The 23,123-nt window shown below is 43.9% G+C and overlaps 1 protein-coding gene across 3 annotated transcripts in view; it reads right to left on the reverse strand.

The window, feature by feature from the left end:
* The window catches only part of CUNH11orf49 (chromosome unknown C11orf49 homolog), a 164,132-nt gene that overhangs the window by 63,939 nt on the left and 77,070 nt on the right, over positions 1-23,123 (reverse strand). For all 3 annotated transcript variants that reach the window (XM_010612444.3, XM_033756652.1, XM_033756651.1), the window contains one exon: positions 14,527-14,657. In XM_010612444.3, coding sequence (XP_010610746.2) covers positions 14,527-14,657 — 131 coding nt within the window. The remainder of the gene's footprint in view (positions 1-14,526; positions 14,658-23,123) is intronic.

Here is a 23,123-nt window from a genome sequence, read left to right on the forward strand (position 1 = left end):
TATATATAAATTTAATCAAGGAGGTGAAAGATTTGTACATTCATTGAAAGCTATAAAACATTGATAAAATAAATTGAGGGTGACCTAAATAAATGAAAAGAGAGCTTATGATCACAGATTGAAAGCCTTAACATTGTCAAAATGACACTGCTACCCCAAGGGACATATAAATGTAATGCAATCTCTGAAAATCCCGGAAGTTAGCGGGTGTGGTGGCGCATGCCTGAGATCCCTGCACTTGGAGGGCTGAGGCTACAGGATCTCAAATTCAAGGCTGGCCTGCCTAAATAAGTAATTCCAATGGTATTTTTTGTAGAAATAGGAGCCCGTCTTAAAATTCAGTCTCATTACAGGGACCACAACTAGCCAACCAACCTTAAAAAATGAATTTGGATGATTCCTGTATCTTGACTTCAGAACTTGCAGCAAATTGTCTGGAAAAACTAGCTGCGGTAACTGAAGGCGGCTGCCCCAGCCGCAGATCCTGTGTGGACAAAACAGCCTCGCACTGGAGGAAGACGCTTCTAGGACCTCTGTGGCTAGAAAGGAGACAGGACTCCGGGCTCCCTGGCTTGGAGGACAGCCCGCCTCTCTCCCCAGGGAAGCCGATGCTCATGCCTGGTCTCTGGCAGGGCTGAGCTCAGAGTGAGCCCCTGGCTGCTCAGGGGAGACTCCTTTCAGGTACTGTAGCTCTTTGACAATGGCCCTGGTCAACCCAGACTCTGGTGGGCATCAAAACAGTAAAGTTTGTAATCCCAGCACTCTGGGAAGCTGAGGAAGGAGGATCACAAGTTAAATCTCAGCCTTGACAAGTTAGCAACTTAGTGAGACCTGGAGTCATAGTAATGATAACACTTTTTAAAATGGCTGGGGATGTAGCTTCATGTGAGGCCCCAAGTCCACTCCCCAGTACTGCAAATACACGGAGATAAACACACAAAACAGTACAGTACTGGCAAAATGATAGACATCTACATCAATGAAACAGAACAGAGAGGCCTGAAATAAATGCTTGAATATCCAGTCAACTGACTTTCTTTTCTTTCTTTCTTTTTTTGGTACCGGAAATCGAACTCAGGACCTTGCGCTTTGGAGGGGTAGGCGGCAGAACCACTGAGCTAAATCCCTGGCCTTCTTTCTTTCTTTATTTTTGAGACAGAGTCTCAACTGTGTAGTTTGGGCTGGCCTTGAACTCACCATGTGGCTCAGGCTGGCCTCGAACTCATGATCCTCCTGCCTCAGCCTCCTGAGTGCTGGCATTATTGATGTGCACCACTGTGCCCCGCTTGGTCAACTGATTTTCGACAAGAGTGCCACAGGCAGCATTCAGCGGGGGAGGCCAGCTGTTTCATTACACGGTACTTGGAAAACCCCTTACCTACTGGCAAAAGAATGAAAGTTGGACACTTACCTAACATATAAAAATTAACTTGGGCTGGGGATGTAGCTCAGTGGCACTGTGCCTGCCTTGCAAGCACAAGGTCCTGAGTTCAATCCCCAGTACAAACAAAACAAAACAAAACAAAACAAAAAACCACAAAACCCCAAAAAACTCAAAATGAATCAAAGACCTAAACTTAAAAACTAAAACTACAAGACTCTTTAAGACCCAGGGGAAAATCATGATGTTAGGTTGGCAATGATTTCCTGGGTACGATACCAAAAACACAAGGAACAAAATAAAAAACAGGTTAATTAGATTTCATCAAAATTAACAACTTTGTAAAAAAAAAGAACTTTGTGCATGAGGAGATACTATCAAGAAAAGAAAAAAAAAACGTATAGAATAGGAAAGATATTTGCAAATCATGTATCTGATTAAGAATGATACCTAGAATATATAAATAATTCCTATAATTCAACAACAAAGTAAACAGCCTGGTTCAAAAATGCATAAAAGACTAAATATTTTTCTAAAGAAGATATAGAAATGGCCAATAAGCACATGAGAAGATGCTCAGGACCATTAGTCATTAGGGAAATGCAAATCAAAGCCACAATGAGACATCACTTCATACCCGTTAGGATGGCTAGTATTAAAAACAAACAAACAATCAAACAAACAAACACCAGAAAAGGACTATTGAGGGTATGGAGAAATTGGAGCTATCCTTGCTTGCTGGTGAGAATGTAAAACGGTGCAACCTATACAGTAGACAGTAGTGTAGTTACTCAAACATTTAAATAGTCACTGTTAACAAAATTAAATAGCAATCCTGCTTCTAGTTACAAAGAATTGAAAGCAAGGACTCAGACAGATATTTGTAAACCTATGTTTACAGCAGTGTCATCCACAACCACTAAAACGTAGAGGAAGCAACCCAAGTGTCCATCAGCAGGCGAAGAGGTAAATACAATGTGGTATATCCATATAGCAGAATATTATTCAGTCACAAAAAGAATACAATTCTCATAAATGCTACAACATAAACAAACCTGAAAAACATCACACTTAGTTAAATAAACTAGCTAGAGAAGGGCAATTACTGTCTGACTCCACTTACACGATGGACCCAAAAGAGCCGGATGCATTAGGCCAGAGTAGAGTGGTGGTTTCCAGGGGTTGGGAAGGACAAACGGAAAACGAGTACAGTTTCATGTTTGTGAGACGCAAAGAGCTCTGGCGTGGACGGCAGCGATGGCTGTGTGACAGTGTGTGCGCTCACTGCCACGGAACCACACACTTAAACGTGGGGAACAGGATAGCTTTCATATTACGTGCACTTTCACTATCTGAAAACATAGGTTTTCACAAACCAGGCCTAGTTTCAAGAGGAAGTGATTTCAGAGGTCTCTTTCCACTCTAAGTTTTGAGACACTGATGACAGGAGAAATGGGAGGGAAAAGCTGGATGGGACTGAGCTCCTGAACCCGGGTCCTGCACGCAGAGTGACTGTACCGCGGGCTTTTCCTGTCACAAGGGAAGGAGCTCAAAAGCCTGTGGGGGCGCGAGCAGGTGATGTGCGGCAGCTGGGGACGTAGTCACTCAGAGGCCATCTGCCCAGAGCAGGCAGCTGCGACTCCTCCCTGGTGAGCTGCGCCCTGCAGGAATGTGGGCACGGTGCCGGGAGGATTTTCCATTCCTCAGGCAAACTGGGTTAGGGATTTTAGGTGGAATGGTGGCATCTACATTTTTTTTTAAGTTTTTCTTTTTCAGTACTGAGGATTGACCCCAGGGCCTTCATTTGCACTGAACTATATCCCTGGCACCTATCTACCACCCCTCTATTTAAATTTGAGACAGGGTCTCACTAAATTGTCCAGGCTGAGCTTGAATCTTCAACCTTCCTGCCCTCGCCTCCCAGCGTGCTGGGATCACAGGTGTTTGCCACCCTGCCTGGCTTCACACTGCACTTCCTGACAGGAAGGCCCAGGCATGAGTCCACTGACTACCAGTGTGATGTCTGCCATAAAGACTGGACTCGGGATACAAAAGGAGGAAGGCAGGTACTATTCACAGGGTTTAAAGTTTGCACTTAAACCAGGACCTAAATCTTTCAAACCCTTCTTTTGGAAGTACCAGTAGGTACTGAATTTTATGGCACTGTGTGGTGTTATTTAATGAAGTACAGTTCTGATTGGGCCTGTTGCCAGCGAAGCACTTTAAAAATGAAATTTAGCGCCTAGGAGATAGTAGGTGGACAACCGGTGGTAGCTATTATTATTATTGTTTGTTTTGGTACCGGGGATCGAACTCGGGTCCTTGAGCTTGTGAGGCAGGTGGCAGAACCACTGAGCTAAATTCCCAGCCCTGTTTTGTTTTGTTTTTGAGGCAGGGTCTTGCTATGTGGTTCAGGCTGGGCTTGAACTCACTATGTTGTCCAAGCTGGCCTCCAACTCCTGGGCTCAAGCCATCCTCCTGCCTCAGCCTCTTGAGTAGCTGGGACAACAAGTATGTATCATCACACTCAGATTATTATCACTTCAAATCAAGGCTCCTACGATGTAGAAAAGTTAAGGTAAAGCAGATTTCCAAAACCAACCCTACCCTCAAAAAAAGATGATAATATGACCCAATAAGTATCCTCTGGATAATGATTAGGAAATGATGAACCTTCATATTAAATAATAAAAAAGAAATCGCCCTCCTATACTAGGTGTTAGGGACGCAGTTACTGGCAAAGCAGACAAGGCTCTAACCCTCAGTAGAGCTGAAGTAAAGGTGGACCTTAAATACAGATGGGAGTGACGGACAATGTGACTATGGATTGTGGGCTCATCAGAAAGAACCAAGAAGGAGGCCCTGCGAAGGGAAGGCACTGACCTTCACTGAGAGCTAAGAGGAGAAGGGAGGTGAGGGACCGGGGTGTTAGTGCAGAGAGTGAGAGGAGACGAGACCGAAGCACTCCAGAGAGGCCTGTGTGACACGTGTGACAGCCCCATGGTAGAGGGGACTGGGAGGGAAGAGAAAAGGAAAAGCACGTGGAGGGAAAGAAGGAAGGAAAGGGAGGTGGGGAGGTGAAAGAGTGAAGAGGACGTGAATTGTCAGTATGTTTCCTGGCCGGGGGTGGGGAGAGAAAAGATTTGAGCAAGGAAGGAAAAATGAAAAAGGAAGGGAGAATTATGAACTAAATAAAGCAAATGGGAGAGGAAACAGGAACTTCAGAGATTGTTCACTGGGCACAGCAGGTTTCTGGGTGAAGCCGAGCAGCAGGGGGACATGGGGAGCAGGGCAAGATCGTGGCAGTGAAGTGTTTAAAACATGACGAAAGTAGCACTTGCTCTTTCATCACTGTTAGACCTCGCAGAACGCTTTCTAAGGAGAGGAGGAAGGTTAGTGACCAGCAAAGTCAAGGGGGCATAATTATTAAGGACAGTCAGGCCAAAAGCTTTCTTTGATCCTGATTTTTCCTTAGAGATCACTTCATCTAACATAATGTTAGATATTTTAGAGAAAATAATACTTTTTGGAAAAATACTATTTTAGAAAATAATATTTTAGGAAAGTAATACTTTTTGGAAATAATACTATTTTTAGAAAAAAATAATGCTCTCACTTACTTGCGAGTCTCAGGCAGGAGGATCACAAGTTAGTGAGTAATTAACTGTGAGACCTGTCTCAAAATAACGTTAAGGAGGGGAGATAGAGCTCAGTGGCAGACAGGGCACCCTGGATTCCTTGATTCCTAGAATGTAAGCTTGGCAAAAGGGAGGGGTTTTTGTCAGTTCTCTGAGTATCAGACCACAGACTCCAGGAGGATGAGTCTCTGTCTGTCTCAATCTGTGCTCCAGCACCAGCATCTGATGAGTAAGTTTGTCGAATGGGTGAATAAACCCTTCTGGACTCTGAGGACAAAACCACAGTGAATTTGGAATAAAACAAAAGATGAAGGAGAGGAAAGGAAAGGGGAAAAGGGAGAGTAGGATATTTTAGATTACGGTGTTCATTCTTATTTTTTTTTCCTCTGTACTAGGGATTACATCCAGGTACACTCTACCACGGAGCTACAGCCTCAACCCATTTTTTTTACTCATTCATTCACTCATTCCTGTTTTGAGACAGGGTCTCTCTCTTACTGCAGAGCGAGCTCCCCAGCCCTCTCTGTGCCCATGTGAAAACTGCAAGTGGGTCAGGTTCCACCAACTTCAGGAGAGGCGCAGACTCCTTTCTTAGGACACACAAAGCCTGTCCTTACCCCAGGGGACGTGCAGTGTCTGGCAGAGTTGTCACAGCTATGGACACTTAGGTGTGAGTGTGAGCGGTGCTGCTGACAAACTCCATGGCCCTGGGCAAGTGATTTCATGCCCTGACTTGGCGGAGCTGGATGAACCGACACAGGAGGAGGAGTCAGCATCGCTGCCTTTTCCTCTGTCCTGAAGTTTCTTCCTTATGTGCTGAGCACCAGCCACGGTGCACTGCTTCCTGCCGTTTTTCAAGGGGACCTTACTGTTTCATGTCATCGTATTTCAAAACTCGTTTGCTAGCACTGGAATGTCCTTATTTGCTCACAGCTTTCTACTGCTCCAGGATCCATCTCAGCTGCTTTGCTCCTTTCTTGCCTTTCCCTTCTTCAGGCAGAAGAATGGTTTCCTTCCTCGCATCTCACTCCGCCTCTAATGATCGCCTAAATGCTTTGAGAACTATTTATAGAACACTCTGCTCCTCCTCATAGAATGGGAGCTTCTCAGGGGGCAGGTATTGGACTCACTCTTCTGTATTTCCAGTACTTCACATGGAGTTGATGGAGAACACAGTCAAGCTTAAGTTCTTTTTCTGTTTTAGTTTATTTGCTTGTTTTGTTTATTTATTTTTGGGGAGTACTGGGGATCGAGCTCAAACTCGACAAGGCAGGTGGCGGAACCACTGAGCTAAATCCCTGGCCCTGTTTTGTTTTTTTAGACAGTCTTTTTATGTAGTTTTAGGCTGGCCTTGAACTCACCAAGTAGCCCAGGTGACCCTCCTGCCTCAGCCTCCCCAGTGCTCAGCTCACAGGTGTGTGCCACATGCCTGGCTGGAGTCAGGCTTCTGGCTTTATCTGGTAGTGACTTTTTCACTTACTGGGCATGTGGCTTAGAACAAATTAGCTTTCGAAATCCAAATTTCAGGGCTGGGGATTTAGCTCAGTGGTTCCATCGCCTGCCTTGCAAGCACAAGGACCCAAGCTCGATCCCCAGTACCAAATCAATCAATCAATCAATCAATCAATCCAAATTTCATTTTCTGTGCCATGGGTAATAGTAGTATCTACCAAAGACACAGGATTGTTGTGAGGAAAGATCATCTATACAGAATCACTCAAATGCTAATCACTGTTATTATTTTCACTATTGATACTGTATTTTTCATCTTTGAAGTTCTACTTGGGGTTGTTTTTATTTACTTATTTATTGTGAAGTGCAGGGGATGGAACCATGGCCTTGCACATGCTAGACAAGGGCTCTACGGCTGCCCTACCTCACAGCCCCCTATTTAGATCTTTAAATACCTTCCACTTATCTCCTAATTATATTCTCTTAACCGTACGTCTTCTTTGAGCATAATCATGATTTAAAAGAACTGTTTTAAGGTCCCTGTAGTTAATTCTATCATCTCTGTGATTTCTGGGTCTGTGTTCCTATTAATTGATTTTTATTCTGGTTATGGATTGCATTTCCCTGCCTCTTTTAATTTCTCATAATTTTACCTGGGTGCCGGACTGTGAGTTTTACATTACTGAGTGCTAGCTTTTGTTGAACTCCTCCAAAGGACACTGAATCTTGTCCTGGTGTTCAGGGGCACCTCTACAATAGGGCTGTGTCTCAATAAACCCATCATAAGTCGTTAACATCATAAATCAGAAATGCACTTAATACGCTTAGCAACACAGTAAACCGTGATCGCGACTCAGGGACTGCGGGGCTGGAGGGAGCTGTGGCTGCTCCATGCTTCTGTCCCATGTCCTATCACACAAAGCTCACAGTGATGTGCTCTACTGAACGGCACCATGGTAAAGCTAAAAACCACGAGGTCAGCCGCCACGAGTCAGGAAACAGATATGTCCTTAGCTTACCTGTGGGTCAGTTTAATCTTTTTCCTTTTAAACTGTGAGACTCCAGCTAATGCCTGGTGTATCTGAAGGACCTCTACTCTGGCTGGGAGAAGGGTGAATGATCTCCAACCCCGCCTACTCTCCAGGAATTGTCTGACCCACTATTTTCTGGCTGTTGTTTTTCAACCCACACAGGTACAGGGTTTGCAGCCAATAACCACATAATTGCTTGCAGCTCAGGCCCGCTGAGCAAGCCCTCCTCTCTGGTAACCCAGCCGACAAGGTCTGGCCCCTCCGCCCCGACACCCCAGTCTCTGTCTCCTAGGTTAAAATAAAAGCCAAAAGCTACCATGCTTCTTGCCAATCCACCTTCCTGACAGCCGCCTGAAAACTGTTTCTCAGTTGCCTAAGTCGCCAGTGCCTGTGGGCCGGTGTCTTCAAACAGCTGTTGCCAATGCTCTGTCTGATTTCCAGTTATCTGAGGCATGAAGGTAACCCATTTGGTAGGCATTTCTTCACAGGTAGAAAGAGAAGTACCTGCTATTATTTTATTAATTTTTAAAAATGTGCATAATAGCACAGAGCCAAAAATTAAATTCTAATTGACAATAAATTGTGGACAAAAGTTCTTTTGAGCTGACATTTCTAAACAGTGAAGATTTACTTCAAAGGAATTCTACTCTTTGCCAGCCTTGGGAAATTCAGATTGATTGTTTGATACTAAAGGACATACCAAAGTAAGAAGTTGAATTTTAAAGGTTTTTGTTTTGTTTTCTTTACATTTGAATAGATCTTTCGCTTCCAACAGTCCAAAGTTGCCTAGATAGCAAGAGGTCCCCTACAGTGACCAGGAGATTATCTCAAATTCAGACGTAGGAAAATTTAGCATCATTCAGTACTCAGTCAGGCGGAAATAACACTGCATCCCTGCATTCGCTAAAAACTGGAACAAACTGTTTCTTGCCAGAAGGGATCAGGTCCTCAGTTTTCTACAGGTGGCTTCATTTTTAGATATGTTTTGCTGGAACCCTCCTCCTTTGCTACCTCCCAGAAGAGTCAGTTTCCTCTTGATAATGCTAAAATATGCATACAATGTTCTAAGGAAATTATCTGCAGAGGAACAGTAAGTAGCAGCTCTCTCGAGCAGGTACTTGTCATTCTAATTGGGGGGAAATGGGCTTAATAAATCTTTTCCTTTCAAATCTTGTCTCCAAGAGGGTTTGCTCATGTTGGATTAAAACTGGGAACTGACACATTCTGGGACTGAAAGGAATTCCAAAATTTTCTGGAAAAAAACCCAGAATACATTAAAACTATCTAACCAAAGGTTATAGTATCACCTAGGCACAAATGTAGCTTTTGTTCTTTAAAAACCAGAGTTTGTACGATTAAGAAGCATAATGATGAAAACTCAGGACAAAATCTAGGTCCTCATTATGGCCCAGGACAATCAGGAGGGCTTGGAGCTGCTTCTCCTCAACAGCTGGATGGATCACCGGCAGCTGCTGTGAGCAAAATAAACCCACATCTGCTGAGAGTCTAAATGCTGTATGAATCCCTTGTGATAGTGAATAAATTCATGAAGAGGCCCCACTTCTAGATGAGCAAAAGAATGAAGGCTATCTGAAGCCTGTTTTCCATAGTTGTCTGCTTTCTGTCACAAAAACCAGCTCTAGCTGTATATATCGATGTAACTGATGTGAGATACTAGGACAGGACCAGGAAAGACAGGTTCTGATGAAATAGTCCAAACTTCACCTGCACACTCTCTCTCTGTGCGTGGGTGTTTGCATGAGTCCAGTGGGACAGTTTTTCTGAGCTAGTTCATGTCAAAAAAGCAGCAATTAGAGTTGGGTGTGGTGCGCACACCTGAAATCCCAGCGCTTTGGAGGCTGAGCCAGGAGGAGCAACACAAGTTCGAGGCCAGTCTGGGCCACGTACTGAGTTCAAGGCCTGCCTGAGCTATTTAGTGAGATCCTGTCTCAACCTCCCCTCTACCTCCCGAAGGAACAGGAACGACTGAAGTAGAAGTAGCACATTAGGAAATCAGGGTTCTATTTGTAGCTTTGCAACTAACCCACTGTGAATTTCATTACGCATTTGTTAAGAGAGCTGAACTGATCTATTAAGATACTGGGGAGTTTTTGTTTTTTTTTAAGTCTGTGGCTTTACATGTGAAGTAGGATGGCACTGGCTAGAGCAGAGTGGGGCCTTGCAAATGCAAAGAAAGCAGGTACAGCACAGGGTCTGTCCACTTAGCCAACCTCGCACCAGGCATGTGGCAAATCTCCCAGAAACACTTGTTAAACGAAGAGGAAATGGTTTAGGCTTTCACTTTCCTCACTCAGGATCGCTACAGAGACTGTCTTAAAGAACTCAATACTTATTTAGTAAAACACATAATATGAAGATGAGAATAAGAACTGAACCTTGAGGACAGATGTAAAATAAGATTTTAATAAAAAACTGAGGCCATTTACTCTATTTTAATATTCTCGATGTATTAATCGACTGCAAAGGAGGCTCCCAGCAGGGAGGCCTTGTGTGTGTCTCACTAACAGGAAGTCTCGATGTGTGTCTTCCTTAATATTCCATGGAATAAAATCATAAGATGCCAAAGCAACAGTACTCAAATAGGAAAATGACTTGCATTTCCTAGTGCAGTGTTCTCTCGAGAATTTTAAGGTACTTTGTAAAGGTTTAGCAAAATTTATTGTTTCCCTAAATCTGTATTTCCTGCTGCTCAATGAGCTTTTAAGGTAAGTCAAAAAGAAATACTAACCTTTCTTTTTCTTTCTTTCTTTTTTTGGGGGGGTACAGTTCTTGAGACAGGGTCTCACCTTGTAGTGCAGGCTGGCCACAAACTCCTGATGATCTTTCTGCCTCGGCCTCCTGAGTGCTGAGATTACAGGTGTGTGCCACCACGCTCAACTACCAAGTTTTCAAAATCAACACACTGCATTGTTCACAAGAGAAAAAAGGTAGATGAAACTGAGTATCCATCTGTAGAAAGCGAGTAAGAAAATGTGCCCTCAGCTCTCAATGAAACAGTATTCAGCCTTACAGAGGAAGGAAATTCGGACACATTTCTATCATGGGTGAACTGTGAAGGCCCTAGGCAAAGCGAAGTACGCAATTCACAAAAAGACATATTGCATGATCCACTCATAGGAGGTACCTAGAGCAGCCAGATTCATGGAGACGGAAGCAGACGATGTTTACTGGGAGCTGGAGGTGAGCGGGCAGAGGGGGTTGCTGTTCATGGGTGCAGAGGTTCAGCTGTGAGAAAGTTCTGCAGATGGGTGGTGGTGGACAGTGGCGGTGGCTGCAGAATAACACGAATGTTACAAAACTGTGTGTTTGAAATGGCTCGAATGATAAAATGCATGCTTGTACTTTAACATAATCAAAAAAATAAATAACATATTTTCCCCAACGAATCTCTTGCCCCTCCAATATTCCTACCCAGCTGCGCTAGCAGAACCCTGGAGATTCTCCCCGGGCCACTGACGCACCTTCCTCCCACATCCGGTCCCAATCCCGCCGAGTCTCCCCTTGAATCTCCATGGCACTGCCCAGGCTCGGGCTCACATTTCTCACCTTCACTCCTACAAACTCCTAACTCAGCTCCCACCTCTGGCCTAAGCCGGGCTCCACGCAGCTGAGAACCTTTAGGTCCTGTGTGGCGTCCAAGCCACTTTTCTACCCGGAAGTCTTAAAGTCGCAGCCACAGAATAAAACCCAACTTCTGCTCTAGGCAAGGAAGGGAATCCCTCAGAACATGCCTCCTGTGCCTTCACAGGCTCAACTTTCCTAACTCCTTCACAGCTCTAGTCACTCTGAGCTCAGTCCCTAGATATGTCATGTTCTTTTATGCTTCCCTGTATGTTGAGATGCCCATCTCTCTTTTGCCATCGGATGATTCCTCCTCATTCGTCCCAGCTTAGGTCAAGGAGCCAGGCCTCAGAACCTTCTCTGTCTATTCTCCCTCCTTCCTCCAACAACAGGATCCCAGCCCAAGCCCATTCAGGAATTTCCTTCTCTGTACAGCTCTGTCAGAGACACTGTGTGTTTGGTTCCACAGCATCTTCGATGAAGTGAACCATCACCTCTTCCAATAAAGCGAGTAACAGATATTTTGGTTTCCCAGTGCACATAAATTATTATACTGTAATGTTGTCTATCAAGTGTGTACTATGTCTAAAAAACAGTGTGTATAGCTTAATATAAAAATATTTTATCACTAAAAATGCTAATGATCACCTAAGCCTCCTGTATACTATATATACTGGCAGTTCTGGAATGGAACCCAGGGCCTTTACACTGAGCTACATCCCCAGCCCTTTTTATTTCTGAGACTGGGTCTCGCTAAGTCACTAAGTCCCAGATGCCCAAGCTGGGCTCAGACTTTGCATCCTCCTGCCTCAGTCTCCCGGAGTGCGTGTGCCACAGTGCCCAGCTCATGTGGCGATGCTCTTTGACAGCATTTACTCACAGAAAAGCATTCAAAACTGGAGTCAATCCTCTCAAATCTTGCTGCTGCATTATCAACTAAGTTTATGTAATATTCTAAATCCTTTGTCATTTCAATGATGATGTTTTACTATCTTTATCAGAGCAGATCCATGTCAAGAAACTTTTTCTTTGCTCACCCATAAGAAAGAAGCAATTCTTCATCTGCTAAAATGTCAGGAGAGCCAGGCGTGGTGGCACATGTCTGTAATCCCAGCACTTGGGAGGCTGAGGCAGGAGGACCATTATGAGTTCGAGACCAGCCTGGGCTACATAGTGAGTTCCAGGTCAGTCTCAACTACATAGTGAGACCCTGTCTCAAAAGAAACCCAAAAAACAAAATAAAATGTCAGGAGAGCCAGGCGTGGCGGCACATGTCTGTAATCCCAGCACTTGGGCGGCTGAGGCAGGAGGACCATTATGAGTTCGAGACCAGCCTGGGCTACATAGTGAGTTCCAGGTCAGTCTCAACTACATAGTGAGACCCTGTCTCAAAAGAAACCCAAAAAACAAAATAAAATGTCAGGAGACTGCGTCCATTCAGTCCGCATCTCCACTTCTAACGCTGGTTCCCTTGCTTTTCCACCACTCTGCTGTTATCTCCTCCACTCAAGCTGTGAATCCCTCAGTCATCTGGAGGAATGGACCCAGCTTCTTCCAAACCCCTGTTAATGGTCAGTATTTTCACTTTCTCCCTTAATGGCATCTGGAATGGTGGATCCTTTCCAGAAGGTTTTCGATTTCCTTTTCCCAGGTCCATCAGAGGAATAAGTCATCATGTGTGGCAGTTATGGCCTTGTGAAATGTATTTTTTTTTCTTTAAATTCTTTTTTTTTTTTTTGCACTGGGGATCGAACTCAGAACCTTGTGCTTGAAAGTGGGTGGCGGAACCACTGAGCTAAATCTCCAGCCCGAAATGTATTTCTTAGGTAATGAGACTTGAAGGCTGAGATTACTCCTTGTCCCACACGCTGCGTTGGACGTTGTGTCAGCAGGTGTTACACCCCCACCAGAGTCTGGGGTGGCACAGTATCTGAAAGGAGGCTCCTCTGAGGGGCCTCTCTTGGCAGTGGCTCACCCTGCTACAGACAGAGGTGCTTGCTTGCCGCACTTGGGCAGCACAGGCAGAGTAGACTTAGTGCGGCTCCTGAGGGCCCAGGGCTGGGAGCACCACACAAGAGCAACGGCCTAGGGAGAGAGGCAGGCTGTGTTCCGGGCACAGAAGCCCGGCACGTCTGTATTGCAGAGAAGGCTTCTTCCCTACAACCTCATGAGCCAACCTCTGCCAGCTTCAGACTTTCCTTCTGCAGCTTCTCTCAGCCTTTACAGAACTGAAGAGAGCTGGGCCTTCCTCTGCATTAGGCCTGGCTGGATCTATCAGTCCACCAACCTTGTCCATATTAGCAAAAGGCTGTTTCACGTTCTCGCTGGAGCAGTGCTTGCCACTTCTCTCTGCATTCACCGTCGGCTGCTTGGAGCCTCACTTCCGGCCCACCTCGGGCTTTGACCTGCCTTCCTCACTCAGTGCAGTCATCCCTAGGTTTTGATCTCAAGTGACAGGCAGGTGGCTCCTCCTTCCACTTGATCACCTAGAGGACACTGTGGGGTTACTAACGGCCTAATTTCAGTACTGCTCTGTCTCAGGGAATAGGGAGCCTGAGGAGAAGGGGAGAGGTGGGGAAACGGCCAGTCTGCGGAGCGGTCACAGCACACACATTTACCCACCAAGCTCATGGTTCAAGGCACCCCAAGACAGCGACAGAAGTAACATCAAAGATCACCGCGAAATACATAAGGAAAGAGTTTCAAGTATCTGCGAGCCCCAAAAGGTGACCCAGACATACGAAGTGAATGAATGCTGCTGAAAAAAATGATGCCCATACAATTGCTTGATGTGGAGTTGCTGCAAACCTTGAATTTGTGAATACCGCAATTATGCAAAGGAGAATGCAACAGAATAGGAGTAAGGTCTATTCATGCTATTCCTTATATTATTCCCTATATGTACTGCACAGTATTTAAATATTTGTCCAAAGAAAGGGCCCTGAAAAACAAAAACAAAGAAAGGGCCCTGGAGCCAGCCTGCCAGGGTTCTAATTCAGGCCAGCAATTACTACAGAACTTTTCAAGTTACCTAGCCCCTCTGAGCCCAGGTTTTATTAGTTATGAAATGGGGATTATAGTTTCGACTATGGAGATTAGTTGTGAAAATGAGAAAGTGCTCAGAGCTGCACTGGTTCCTAACAGGTATCATTAGCAATGGTAGTGGTGCTAGTAATAGTACAGTATTTTTTTTCCAGTACCAGGTATCGAACTCAGGACCTTGCACTTATGAGGCAGGCACGGTGACACTGAGATAAATCCTCAACCCAATAGTATAGTATTTCTGACACAAGACAGATACTTCCTGCAAAGTAAGGTAGTCCTAAAGTCTTGAAAGCATGCATTCAAACAGTATTTATAGAAACAACAAAGTCAGAGAAGGAAGAAGGAAGGGAAGAAGGGGAAAACAAGAAAAAAAAAAAAGGAATTGGGAAAGACTTACCACCATTTTTGCCTACGGTTCGGAAGCATCTCCAGAAGGCCCGTAAAAATGATGCCCTGTTGTGGGGGGTGGCTTGGATGAAGCTGAATTCCCGAAAGAGGATGTGAGTTCCCTGGCACACACTGTTAAAACTGCAAAGAGAAAAATTTAAAAACTATCATTAGTTGGAATTTAGGAGACTGGAATCAGAATAAAAATTCAAGACCAACAGAACCACTGCCAAAAAGGAGGGGGTCTTTTTGCTCCCCAACAAAACTTTGAACTATAGATGAGACCAAGTCCTTCTATGGGGAAATCCCTTCATATAACCACATCGCTCTGAAAACTCATGGAATCCAGCTCCTTTGAGGGCTTCCATCCCAACACGTAATCCTAAGAAGCCCCTCAGTCACCAGTGTGTTTCAAAAAGGGGGCACACTTCCAGTCTTTACCCAGATGACGCTGGCACTCCTATCTTTTCGTAGAACACTTCTCCCTATACCATCTTCCAGAGAGATTCTTTCTCTACTGTCCCCAAACCTATACCGGCTGCCATAAGCATGTCATGGCTTATGGGGACACAACTGGACTGTCTGTCCAGCATGGGCATGGTTAGGTACACCTCCCCGACATAACCCAGAGACAAATCCTTTGTGCCAAAGGATGAGAGGGCCACCAGGGGTGATAGGAACAAGGGTAGAGGGAAGCCCCTGGGTGAGACTGGGAAGCCAAGCCTTGGGGCCCAAGTGAGTCATTGTTAAAACTGGACCAGGGAGGGAAAAAACACACTTCACTGCCTTTGGGTTCTCCTGCCAAAGAAATAAAGGCCTAGGAGCCTGGTGTAGTCTAAAAATGGAAATTCCACGGAAGAATAGGCAATTATCCAGTAATCATCCATACCATGGCAGATTGCAGGTTCCAGAAAACTCCTGACTTCTCTGACAAGTAAGTCTTGAGTGGAAAACATATTAACAGTTGTGGGGCAAGCCTTACACTGAAGATGGCAGGTCCTGGAGGGAAGCTTGTAATGCCAAATGGCAGTTTTCATTTGCTGATCATTTAAAGGTGGCTGTGTTTAGTTCCTAGTCCACAGAGAAATTTAGACTGGTTTTACACATATTCCTTAAATTTTCTCTTTAGAAAATTTTATGTATCGTTACCCTGTGTTTGGAACAAATTAGAGCCTCAAGTCATAAACATGGCAAGACAACATCACAGGAATCTAAAACAAACTTTCTACCTACAAACTGCAAATGCATGTTCATGCTAATTTTTTGTTGTACTTAGCTAAACTGAAAAGCATTTTAGTAGACACCAATCCTTCTTCTAAAATAAAACAAAAAAAGTTCCTAAAGATATTTGAAAGGCCGAACAGAAGTGTACCACATGCCTGTCTTGGACAGCTCTGTCCAGAACCAGTATTTGAATGTCCCTGAGCAAAGTCTTTCATTCTTTGAGATGTTGAGGTTTTATTTTGAAGATTTTAATCTTTTAAAAGTTTGAAATGATTTCAAATTTACCAAAAAATTATAATAACAAAGAATTCTAAAATACTCTTCACCTAGATTACATTTATTCTCACTTACACACAAATCCCCTCCCCGCTTCCTTCCCTAGACACAGACACACACGTAACATGCACATATCACTGCTTTTTATACTTCTGGAGTAAGTTGTAGACATGATGACCATCTATCCTACACATTGTAAGGAAACTAAGGAATTTGCTTATATTGACAATATGATAAACAGACCAGTAAATTAAAATGGGTACCATCCTATAAGCTATAGACTATACCAAGAGTTCACCAATGGTCCCAAGATCGCACACTGCATTCAGCTGTCCTGATTCTAGACTTCTTAATCTGAAAGAGGTCCTGAGCCATTGTATTTTATAACACTGACTTTTTTTTTAAAGAAAGTATAGATTACTTTGCAGAATGTGCCTCAAACTGAGTTTGTCTGATGATTTCTCTTGATTGGATTCAGGATTATTGCAAAGTTGAGGGTGGGCTCCTCTCCCACATCGGGGGGCCCCTGGCATGGATTAGTTAGTGGTGATGCTAACTTTCCTCATTTGGTTAAAGTGAACCTGCCCGTGTCTCCTACTACTGTGAAGTCACCCTTTGCAGTCAGCAAGCGTGGCATGGAGAGGACTCCTGAGGCTGTGGGCCTGTACTGTTACTCCTCAAACTTGTCTTTGCTGATTTCAGCTTCTATTAATAATCTCTGCCACAACCAACAACGATGTCATGGTTTCGCCAAAGGGCATCTTTTTCTAATTACATCATTTTACTTACATTTGTAAGTTGAATTTCTACAGTAAGAAAGAGTGTTTCCTTATTTATTTATTTACAGCTGCTGGATTCATGGATTCTCTCTTTATCCCAAGGGACTCCTTGCTATTGTAATTTACCCAGACAGCCCAGGTTTGGTTATGGAAGCCCCTTCAAACCCATCAAGTCCACATAATTCTTTGATCAGTTCTTTCCTTTATGATAGAATAAGATGTTCCAGACTCATTTAGTTCTTCCCTCCCCACCCTGGAACCAACCATTTCTCCAAAAAGCCCGCTTACTTTTGGTAAAGGACAGTGAATAGAAACCAAGCCCAGGAAGGTGCTGTGTGTGTGAGTGTTAGCTGCTCTGTGTACATCGCTGCTTCCAGGCTTTCTCAGCATACAGGGTTAGGAAGGAGATTAAGGGCAGTGCGTCAGTGGTCCCAGCTAAGTAGGAGGCCGAGGCAGGAGAATCACTTGAGTCCAGTGGTTCAAGGCCAGCCTGAGCAACACAATGAGACCCTGGCTCTTACAGAAAAAAGAAGGAAAGAAGTTAAGAAGCAAAGGAGGGAGGGATGGAAAGAAAAAGTGAGAGAAGAAAGAGAAAAGGAAAGAAAAGATTAAACTTGATATAAACATACTATATGTGCACACACAACCATGTCCACATATACACAAATCAAAACCCACAGGTTCACAATGACCAAATTTAACCCACAGGATTCCTTCAACCCTTCCCCCTTTCCATATCGGAAACTTCTGAGAAATCTGCCTATTATCTATGTTTACTTATTTGGCTCAATCCTAAAACATATAGAAATGACTAACCTCTTCCTCCCAAGAAAAAGAAGCTAATTAATTAGAGTTTAATACTTTTTTTTTTTTTTAAAGTTGTGTTTAGGCTGAGGACACAAAGTCCAAGTACTGTGTTCAAAAGTTCCTAGCTCAGTCTCACCAAGTCCTATCTGGATGGTTACATTTTTCATTTGAAATACAATTTGTTTCTTCTGTTTCTGTTGGCATTCAATGTTAGCATCCTCCCAACCTTATTTAGTATACATACATTTACTACTTGTATATATGAAATATTAGGCCGGGGATTTAGCTCAGTAGTCCTGCTGCCTGCTTCGCAAGCGGAAGGTCCTGAGTTTGATCCCCAGTACCAAAAAAAAAAAAAAAAAAAAAACCCAACAACAACAACAAAAACATAGTTCCAGGGCCAGGCGTGGTGGCGCACGCCTGTAATCCCAGCACTTGGGAGGCTTAGGCAGGAGGATCGCTGTGAGTTCGAAACCAGCCTGAGCTACATAGTGAGTTCCAGGTCAGTCTCACTACATAGTGAGACCTGTCTCAAAAAAACAAAAACAAAAAACAAGAACAACAAAAACATAGTTCCAGGGCCAGGCGTGGTGGCGCGCGCCTGTAATCCCAGCACTTGGGAGGCTTAGGCAGGAGGATCGCTGTGAGTTCGAAACCAGCCTGAGCTACATAGTGAGTTCCAGGTCAGTCTCACTACATAGTGAGACCTGTCTCAAAAAAACAAAAACAAAAAACAACAACAACAAAAACATAGTTCCAGAAGTAACAGCTATACTAAAAAGCATTTGCAGATGGTGCCTCCCACACCCCACTTCTATTTTTTCACTCCATTCCACAAATACCCTGTAAGTAATGAATCTCACTGGTATTCGGTTTATTCTTTCTCTGTGCATATTTTTCCTCAAATGAGCAGATATATACATAATTTTTATTTTTCCTCTTTTACACAAAGGTAGCATAATTCAGGTAATTCTTTTGCCCAATTAATAGAGATTCAATTGTTTCAATTTAAACTGTGAATGAGAAGTTCAGTGAATCTCTCTGGATCCTTTGGCTACAAGCAAAGCAAACTTGTCAGTGTTATAGTTTAGATGGAGAATGTCCCTCAAAGCCTCAGGTACTCAGAAATGGGGATTTGGGCAGGCAATTAGATCATGGGGTGATTTAGCTGACTGGCTGCTAGGAGGCAAGGTCTGGTCTGAAGAGGAAGTCACTGGCAGTGGACCTAGAAGGGTGCACAGCCCTCCTCTGTCTGCTCCCTGATGCCAGCTAACAATGGACTGAAAACCATGAGCCCAGATAAACCTGTCCTCCATCAAGTGGGTGTCTGGTACCTTGTCCCAGCAATGAGAAAATAACTAAGACAAATCTTACAAGGCATAAATTAATTCATTAAAATGATCTGAGTACAAATATTTCTTAAATTGATATTAATAAGAAAATAAGATAAATTCAATAATTTCTCCCATTTTATTATCATAATGTTTAATTAATCCTAGGGCAGTTTTCCCCCATATACTCTGTATATTCATAATCTAAAAATCTAAAATATGAATTGTTCTAAAATCTAAAACTTTTGGAACATTTCAGATTTTGGGTTTTTGGACTGGGGATGTTCAGCTAGTAAAATCTATGGAAATATTCCAAAACCTAAAATACTTCTGGTCCCAAACATTTTAGTTAAAGGATACTTATCATATAACATAGCATGAAAATGCAATAAAAGCTGTGTTTAAAAGTTCGTGATTTTATAATCAGATATTTGTAAACATGTTTAGGTAGTAGACTTTTACGTAGGCAAACTCATACATAATTCCTTAAGTGGTGTGTTTTTCTCCTGCGTAACTAAAGACGTCAATTCTAAGAATTTGCTTACAATGGCAACTCTACATAGACTCCCGGATATCACTAGCTAAAAGCCAGAATTGATTTAGATTACTTTAGTGAAGTAGCCAGAAGCTCAAGGACAGCAAAGAAATAATAAAATAGAGAGGTAACCACAGTAGATTGATAGAAATAGCTCTTCACAGTCCACATGTAGATGTAAGAGAGGGCAAAAGAACCAAATTAAAATATTACAGCTCCTTTCCAACGTGCCAAGAAGTTGAAGATCAGCAACATACCACATCCTCCCTCCAAGGACCCTTTGCTCTAAGTCCAACCAAAATGGCCAATCAGCCTTCATCCACATAATTTTGGGTTGTATGGGTTCAGTCTTTGTAGGGTCTTTTCTTACCTCCTTTTATTTTCCCCTAAACCTGGGCCAGCTTGTTAGAGAGGACAATCTTCTGCTAGAATTGGAATTGTCTTCACCTGTTTTGACATTGGTCTTTCATTTTTTAAGAAATCCTAAAGAGAGACCCAAAAGCAAAACACGAGAAAGGCTCGGCTAACCATTCAGAACTGGCCAAGCCAAGCCAAGGCAGACACTGAGGACGACTGGCGTCTGAAAACCATAAACTCAAAGACCCAAAACATCTTGGGAAGAAGCATGATTTTAATCAACCTTTTGCTGCTTGTCTAAGCAGAAGAAAGAAAAGAGACCCCACACTGAGGTGGACGGAAATTTTGTGGCATATTTTCCACTAATAGTTTGGGTTAGTAAACTGGAGTTGTGCTCTGCAAAAAGTTAACAGACTATAAAGATGCACTGTATTCCTGAGCCACAAGTTGGTCCCCTCGACTAACAATTCTGGGATTTGTTCTTTCCTTCCTTGTGAAATTCAAAAGTAGCCTAAAGCCCTGACACGTTTTCTTGGCACTCCTTACCTGCTACAGAATTGGCACTGTCCACACGACGACGGAAATCAGAGGGATGCGACAGCTTGCTCTGCGCGGCAGGACCCCATGTCAGTGAGACAACACACTGAAACAGAAGCTCCCGCACACCAGCTTTTTCCCACAGAGCGCTACAGAGCAGTGTCTACATGGAAATCGAACACAGCACTACTGAACTTCTGATTCTCTGCTGTGCTGTCCTCTACATTCTGCTGTCCAAACACAGTACACCCACTACAGGAAAAAGTGAGCAGTAAGACCCCGTATTTGAGAAGAAATTTAACAAGGTGCAGTTTTACGATATGCTGTAGTACATTCGGAAACAGCTTGCATCGTGGGGTTTGCCTGGTGTAGGGTCTCCATTGCCATGGAGAAACAGGTGAGACAGAAAACAGAGACCTGCCTGGCAGCCAGTGAGTGCTCAGAGCCTTCATCTTCTCATTACCATCGCTGGCCCAATTATAGGTAGAATAGCCGAGATCTTTGGCTTCTAAAAAAAAAAAATCCCAAGTTTAGGAAAAAAATTAAACAGGACTAATCAATCTTCAGTCACTGTCTAGGGATAGGTGAACCAATTTAGGATTCATAATTTCTGCAACAGAAAAAAAAAAAAAATCAGAGCTAGGCATGGTGACACATGCCTGTAATTCCAGCACCCAGGAGGCTGAGGCAGGATAATGGAGCGTTTGAGGCCAGCCTGATCTACACGGTGAGACCCTGACTCAAAAAAGCATGAAACAAAACCCACATCAGCTTAACTCCTTAAGCACTGACATTTCCTACCAGGACGTTTTTCTGCCTAAGTAATCCCTCATATCAGAGCTATTTTTCAGACTGTGGCATCAGGGAGATCATATTTTACTGCATTACAAAGATAAAAACTCACGGCCTGAGAGCTATGAGAAGCTTCTGCAACGGGAAGCACACACACATACTTTCCTTGCTTACTTCGCCAAGTGCGCGTCTGTCACCAGATCCCATCGAGAACCTTCCTAAAATAGAAGCAGGATGGAGCACTTGTCCCAAACTGGCCCGTTGCTAGGGGGCAAGAAGAAGGCTTCCAGACAGGTTGATCAACAAACAGATGCTCCGCAAGGGACCGCACCCTCACAGGCTGCTTTTCTCTGCAAGTAAACTGTTCCCCTGGAGGGGGTATTAGTGTTGAACTGTCAAAACCCTACCAGAGTTATTTTGTTTTTTAATGTTTCAAACTTTTTTTTTGACAGGCTCTCACTATGTAGCCCAGACTGGTCTCGAAATCTCAAGTGATCCTCCTGCCTCAGCTCCCAAGGGATAGGATCACAGGCATGGGCCACCACACATAGCTTCGAATTCCTTTTTAAAGCTCTCCAAATTCTAAACTTATAGGGCCGGGGATTTAGCTCAGCGGTTCGGTGGCCTGCCTTGCAAGAGCAAGGACCCGAGTTCAATCCCCGGTACAACAACAACAAAAAAAAAAATCAAAACTTATTGCTGAAGATCTGGCACGCAGTGGTAAACTCTCAGTTGTCTAACACGTTAGCTCCACCGCTTGAGCTCAGGAGGAGTGAGATGCCTCGGAGCCCTGTGCTTCCCACGGAGTGTGAAGGAACCTCTCTCTTACAGGGTTGGCTACTCCAACACCGGAGGAGGTGGCATCCCTGCTCTCCACTGCATGTCAGGCTTTTTGGCACAACTGATTAGCACATTTGGCTGTTAACTGAAAGGTTGGCAGTTTAAGCCCCACCCAGGGATGCCAGCTTTGAGTTTAACCAGGCATGGTAGCACGTTCCTGTAATCCCAGCACCCGGGACGCTGAGGTAAGAGAATCGCAGCAAGTTCAAGGCCACCCTGGGCTCCACTGTGAGGATTTCAAAGCCAGCCTGAATTACACAGTGCGACCCTGAATAAAAAAAAAAAAAGAAGATAAAAGACAGTGTGGTAATTTAGAAATGCTTTAAATCTAAATTAATAAATCTCTCATTTCTCTAAAGTCCCTTCTCTCTTTCTCCAAACCCTAACTTCACTTGAAATCCAGAGTAATGGTGTTTCCATGGTTCCCTGGGTATCAGCCCCTATCTTTACAACCAGAGTTTCTGGACCGAGACTTTCTCTTCAGAATGCTCCAGCATGCCCGCAACACCTCACACCTGCTCTCTCTCTCATGCCGTTTTCTCTTCCGTGCTCCTAGCCTGTCACCTGCTCTTTCTTCCAGCTCTCTTTCAACCCACCTGGCACTCCCTGGCTGTCCCACACCCTCTGCGGCTCCCTCAGCCACCTGCAGACCCCATGCTCCTCCACACAATGTGACTGTGTCAGACCCACAGCAGCTTTTGTATGTCTTCCTGTCAATCACATGCTTTCATGTACTTTCTTGTCTGTTTTCTTCTTTTTCTTTTCTGTTCTTTTTATGAGGCAGGGTCTCACTATATAGTACAGGCTGGCCTTGAACTCACTATGTAGCCCAGGCTGGCCTCAAACTTGATCCTCCTCTCAGCCTCCCCAGTGCTGGGATTACAGGTGTGCGCCACCACACCTGGCTTTCTTTAGCTTTTACAACTCAACTCTGCGCTAATTTCTATTTTAGTTTTGCTCACCTGCTGCATATCTCTATCGCACTAAAAGTCATTATTTGTTTATTTCTTCCAAAAGGTAACTCAGGGCTGGGGATTTAGCTCAGTGGTTCCATCGCCTGCCTCACAAGCACAAGGTTCCGAGTTCGATCCCCAGTTCCAACAAAAAAAAAAAAAAAAAAAATTTTTTT

The sequence above is a fragment of the Fukomys damarensis genome, unplaced genomic scaffold (genome assembly GCF_012274545.1).
Source record: "Fukomys damarensis isolate Sample0158 unplaced genomic scaffold, DMR_v1.0_HiC HiC_scaffold_27, whole genome shotgun sequence".
NCBI classification, from domain to species: Eukaryota; Metazoa; Chordata; class Mammalia; order Rodentia; family Bathyergidae; genus Fukomys; species Fukomys damarensis.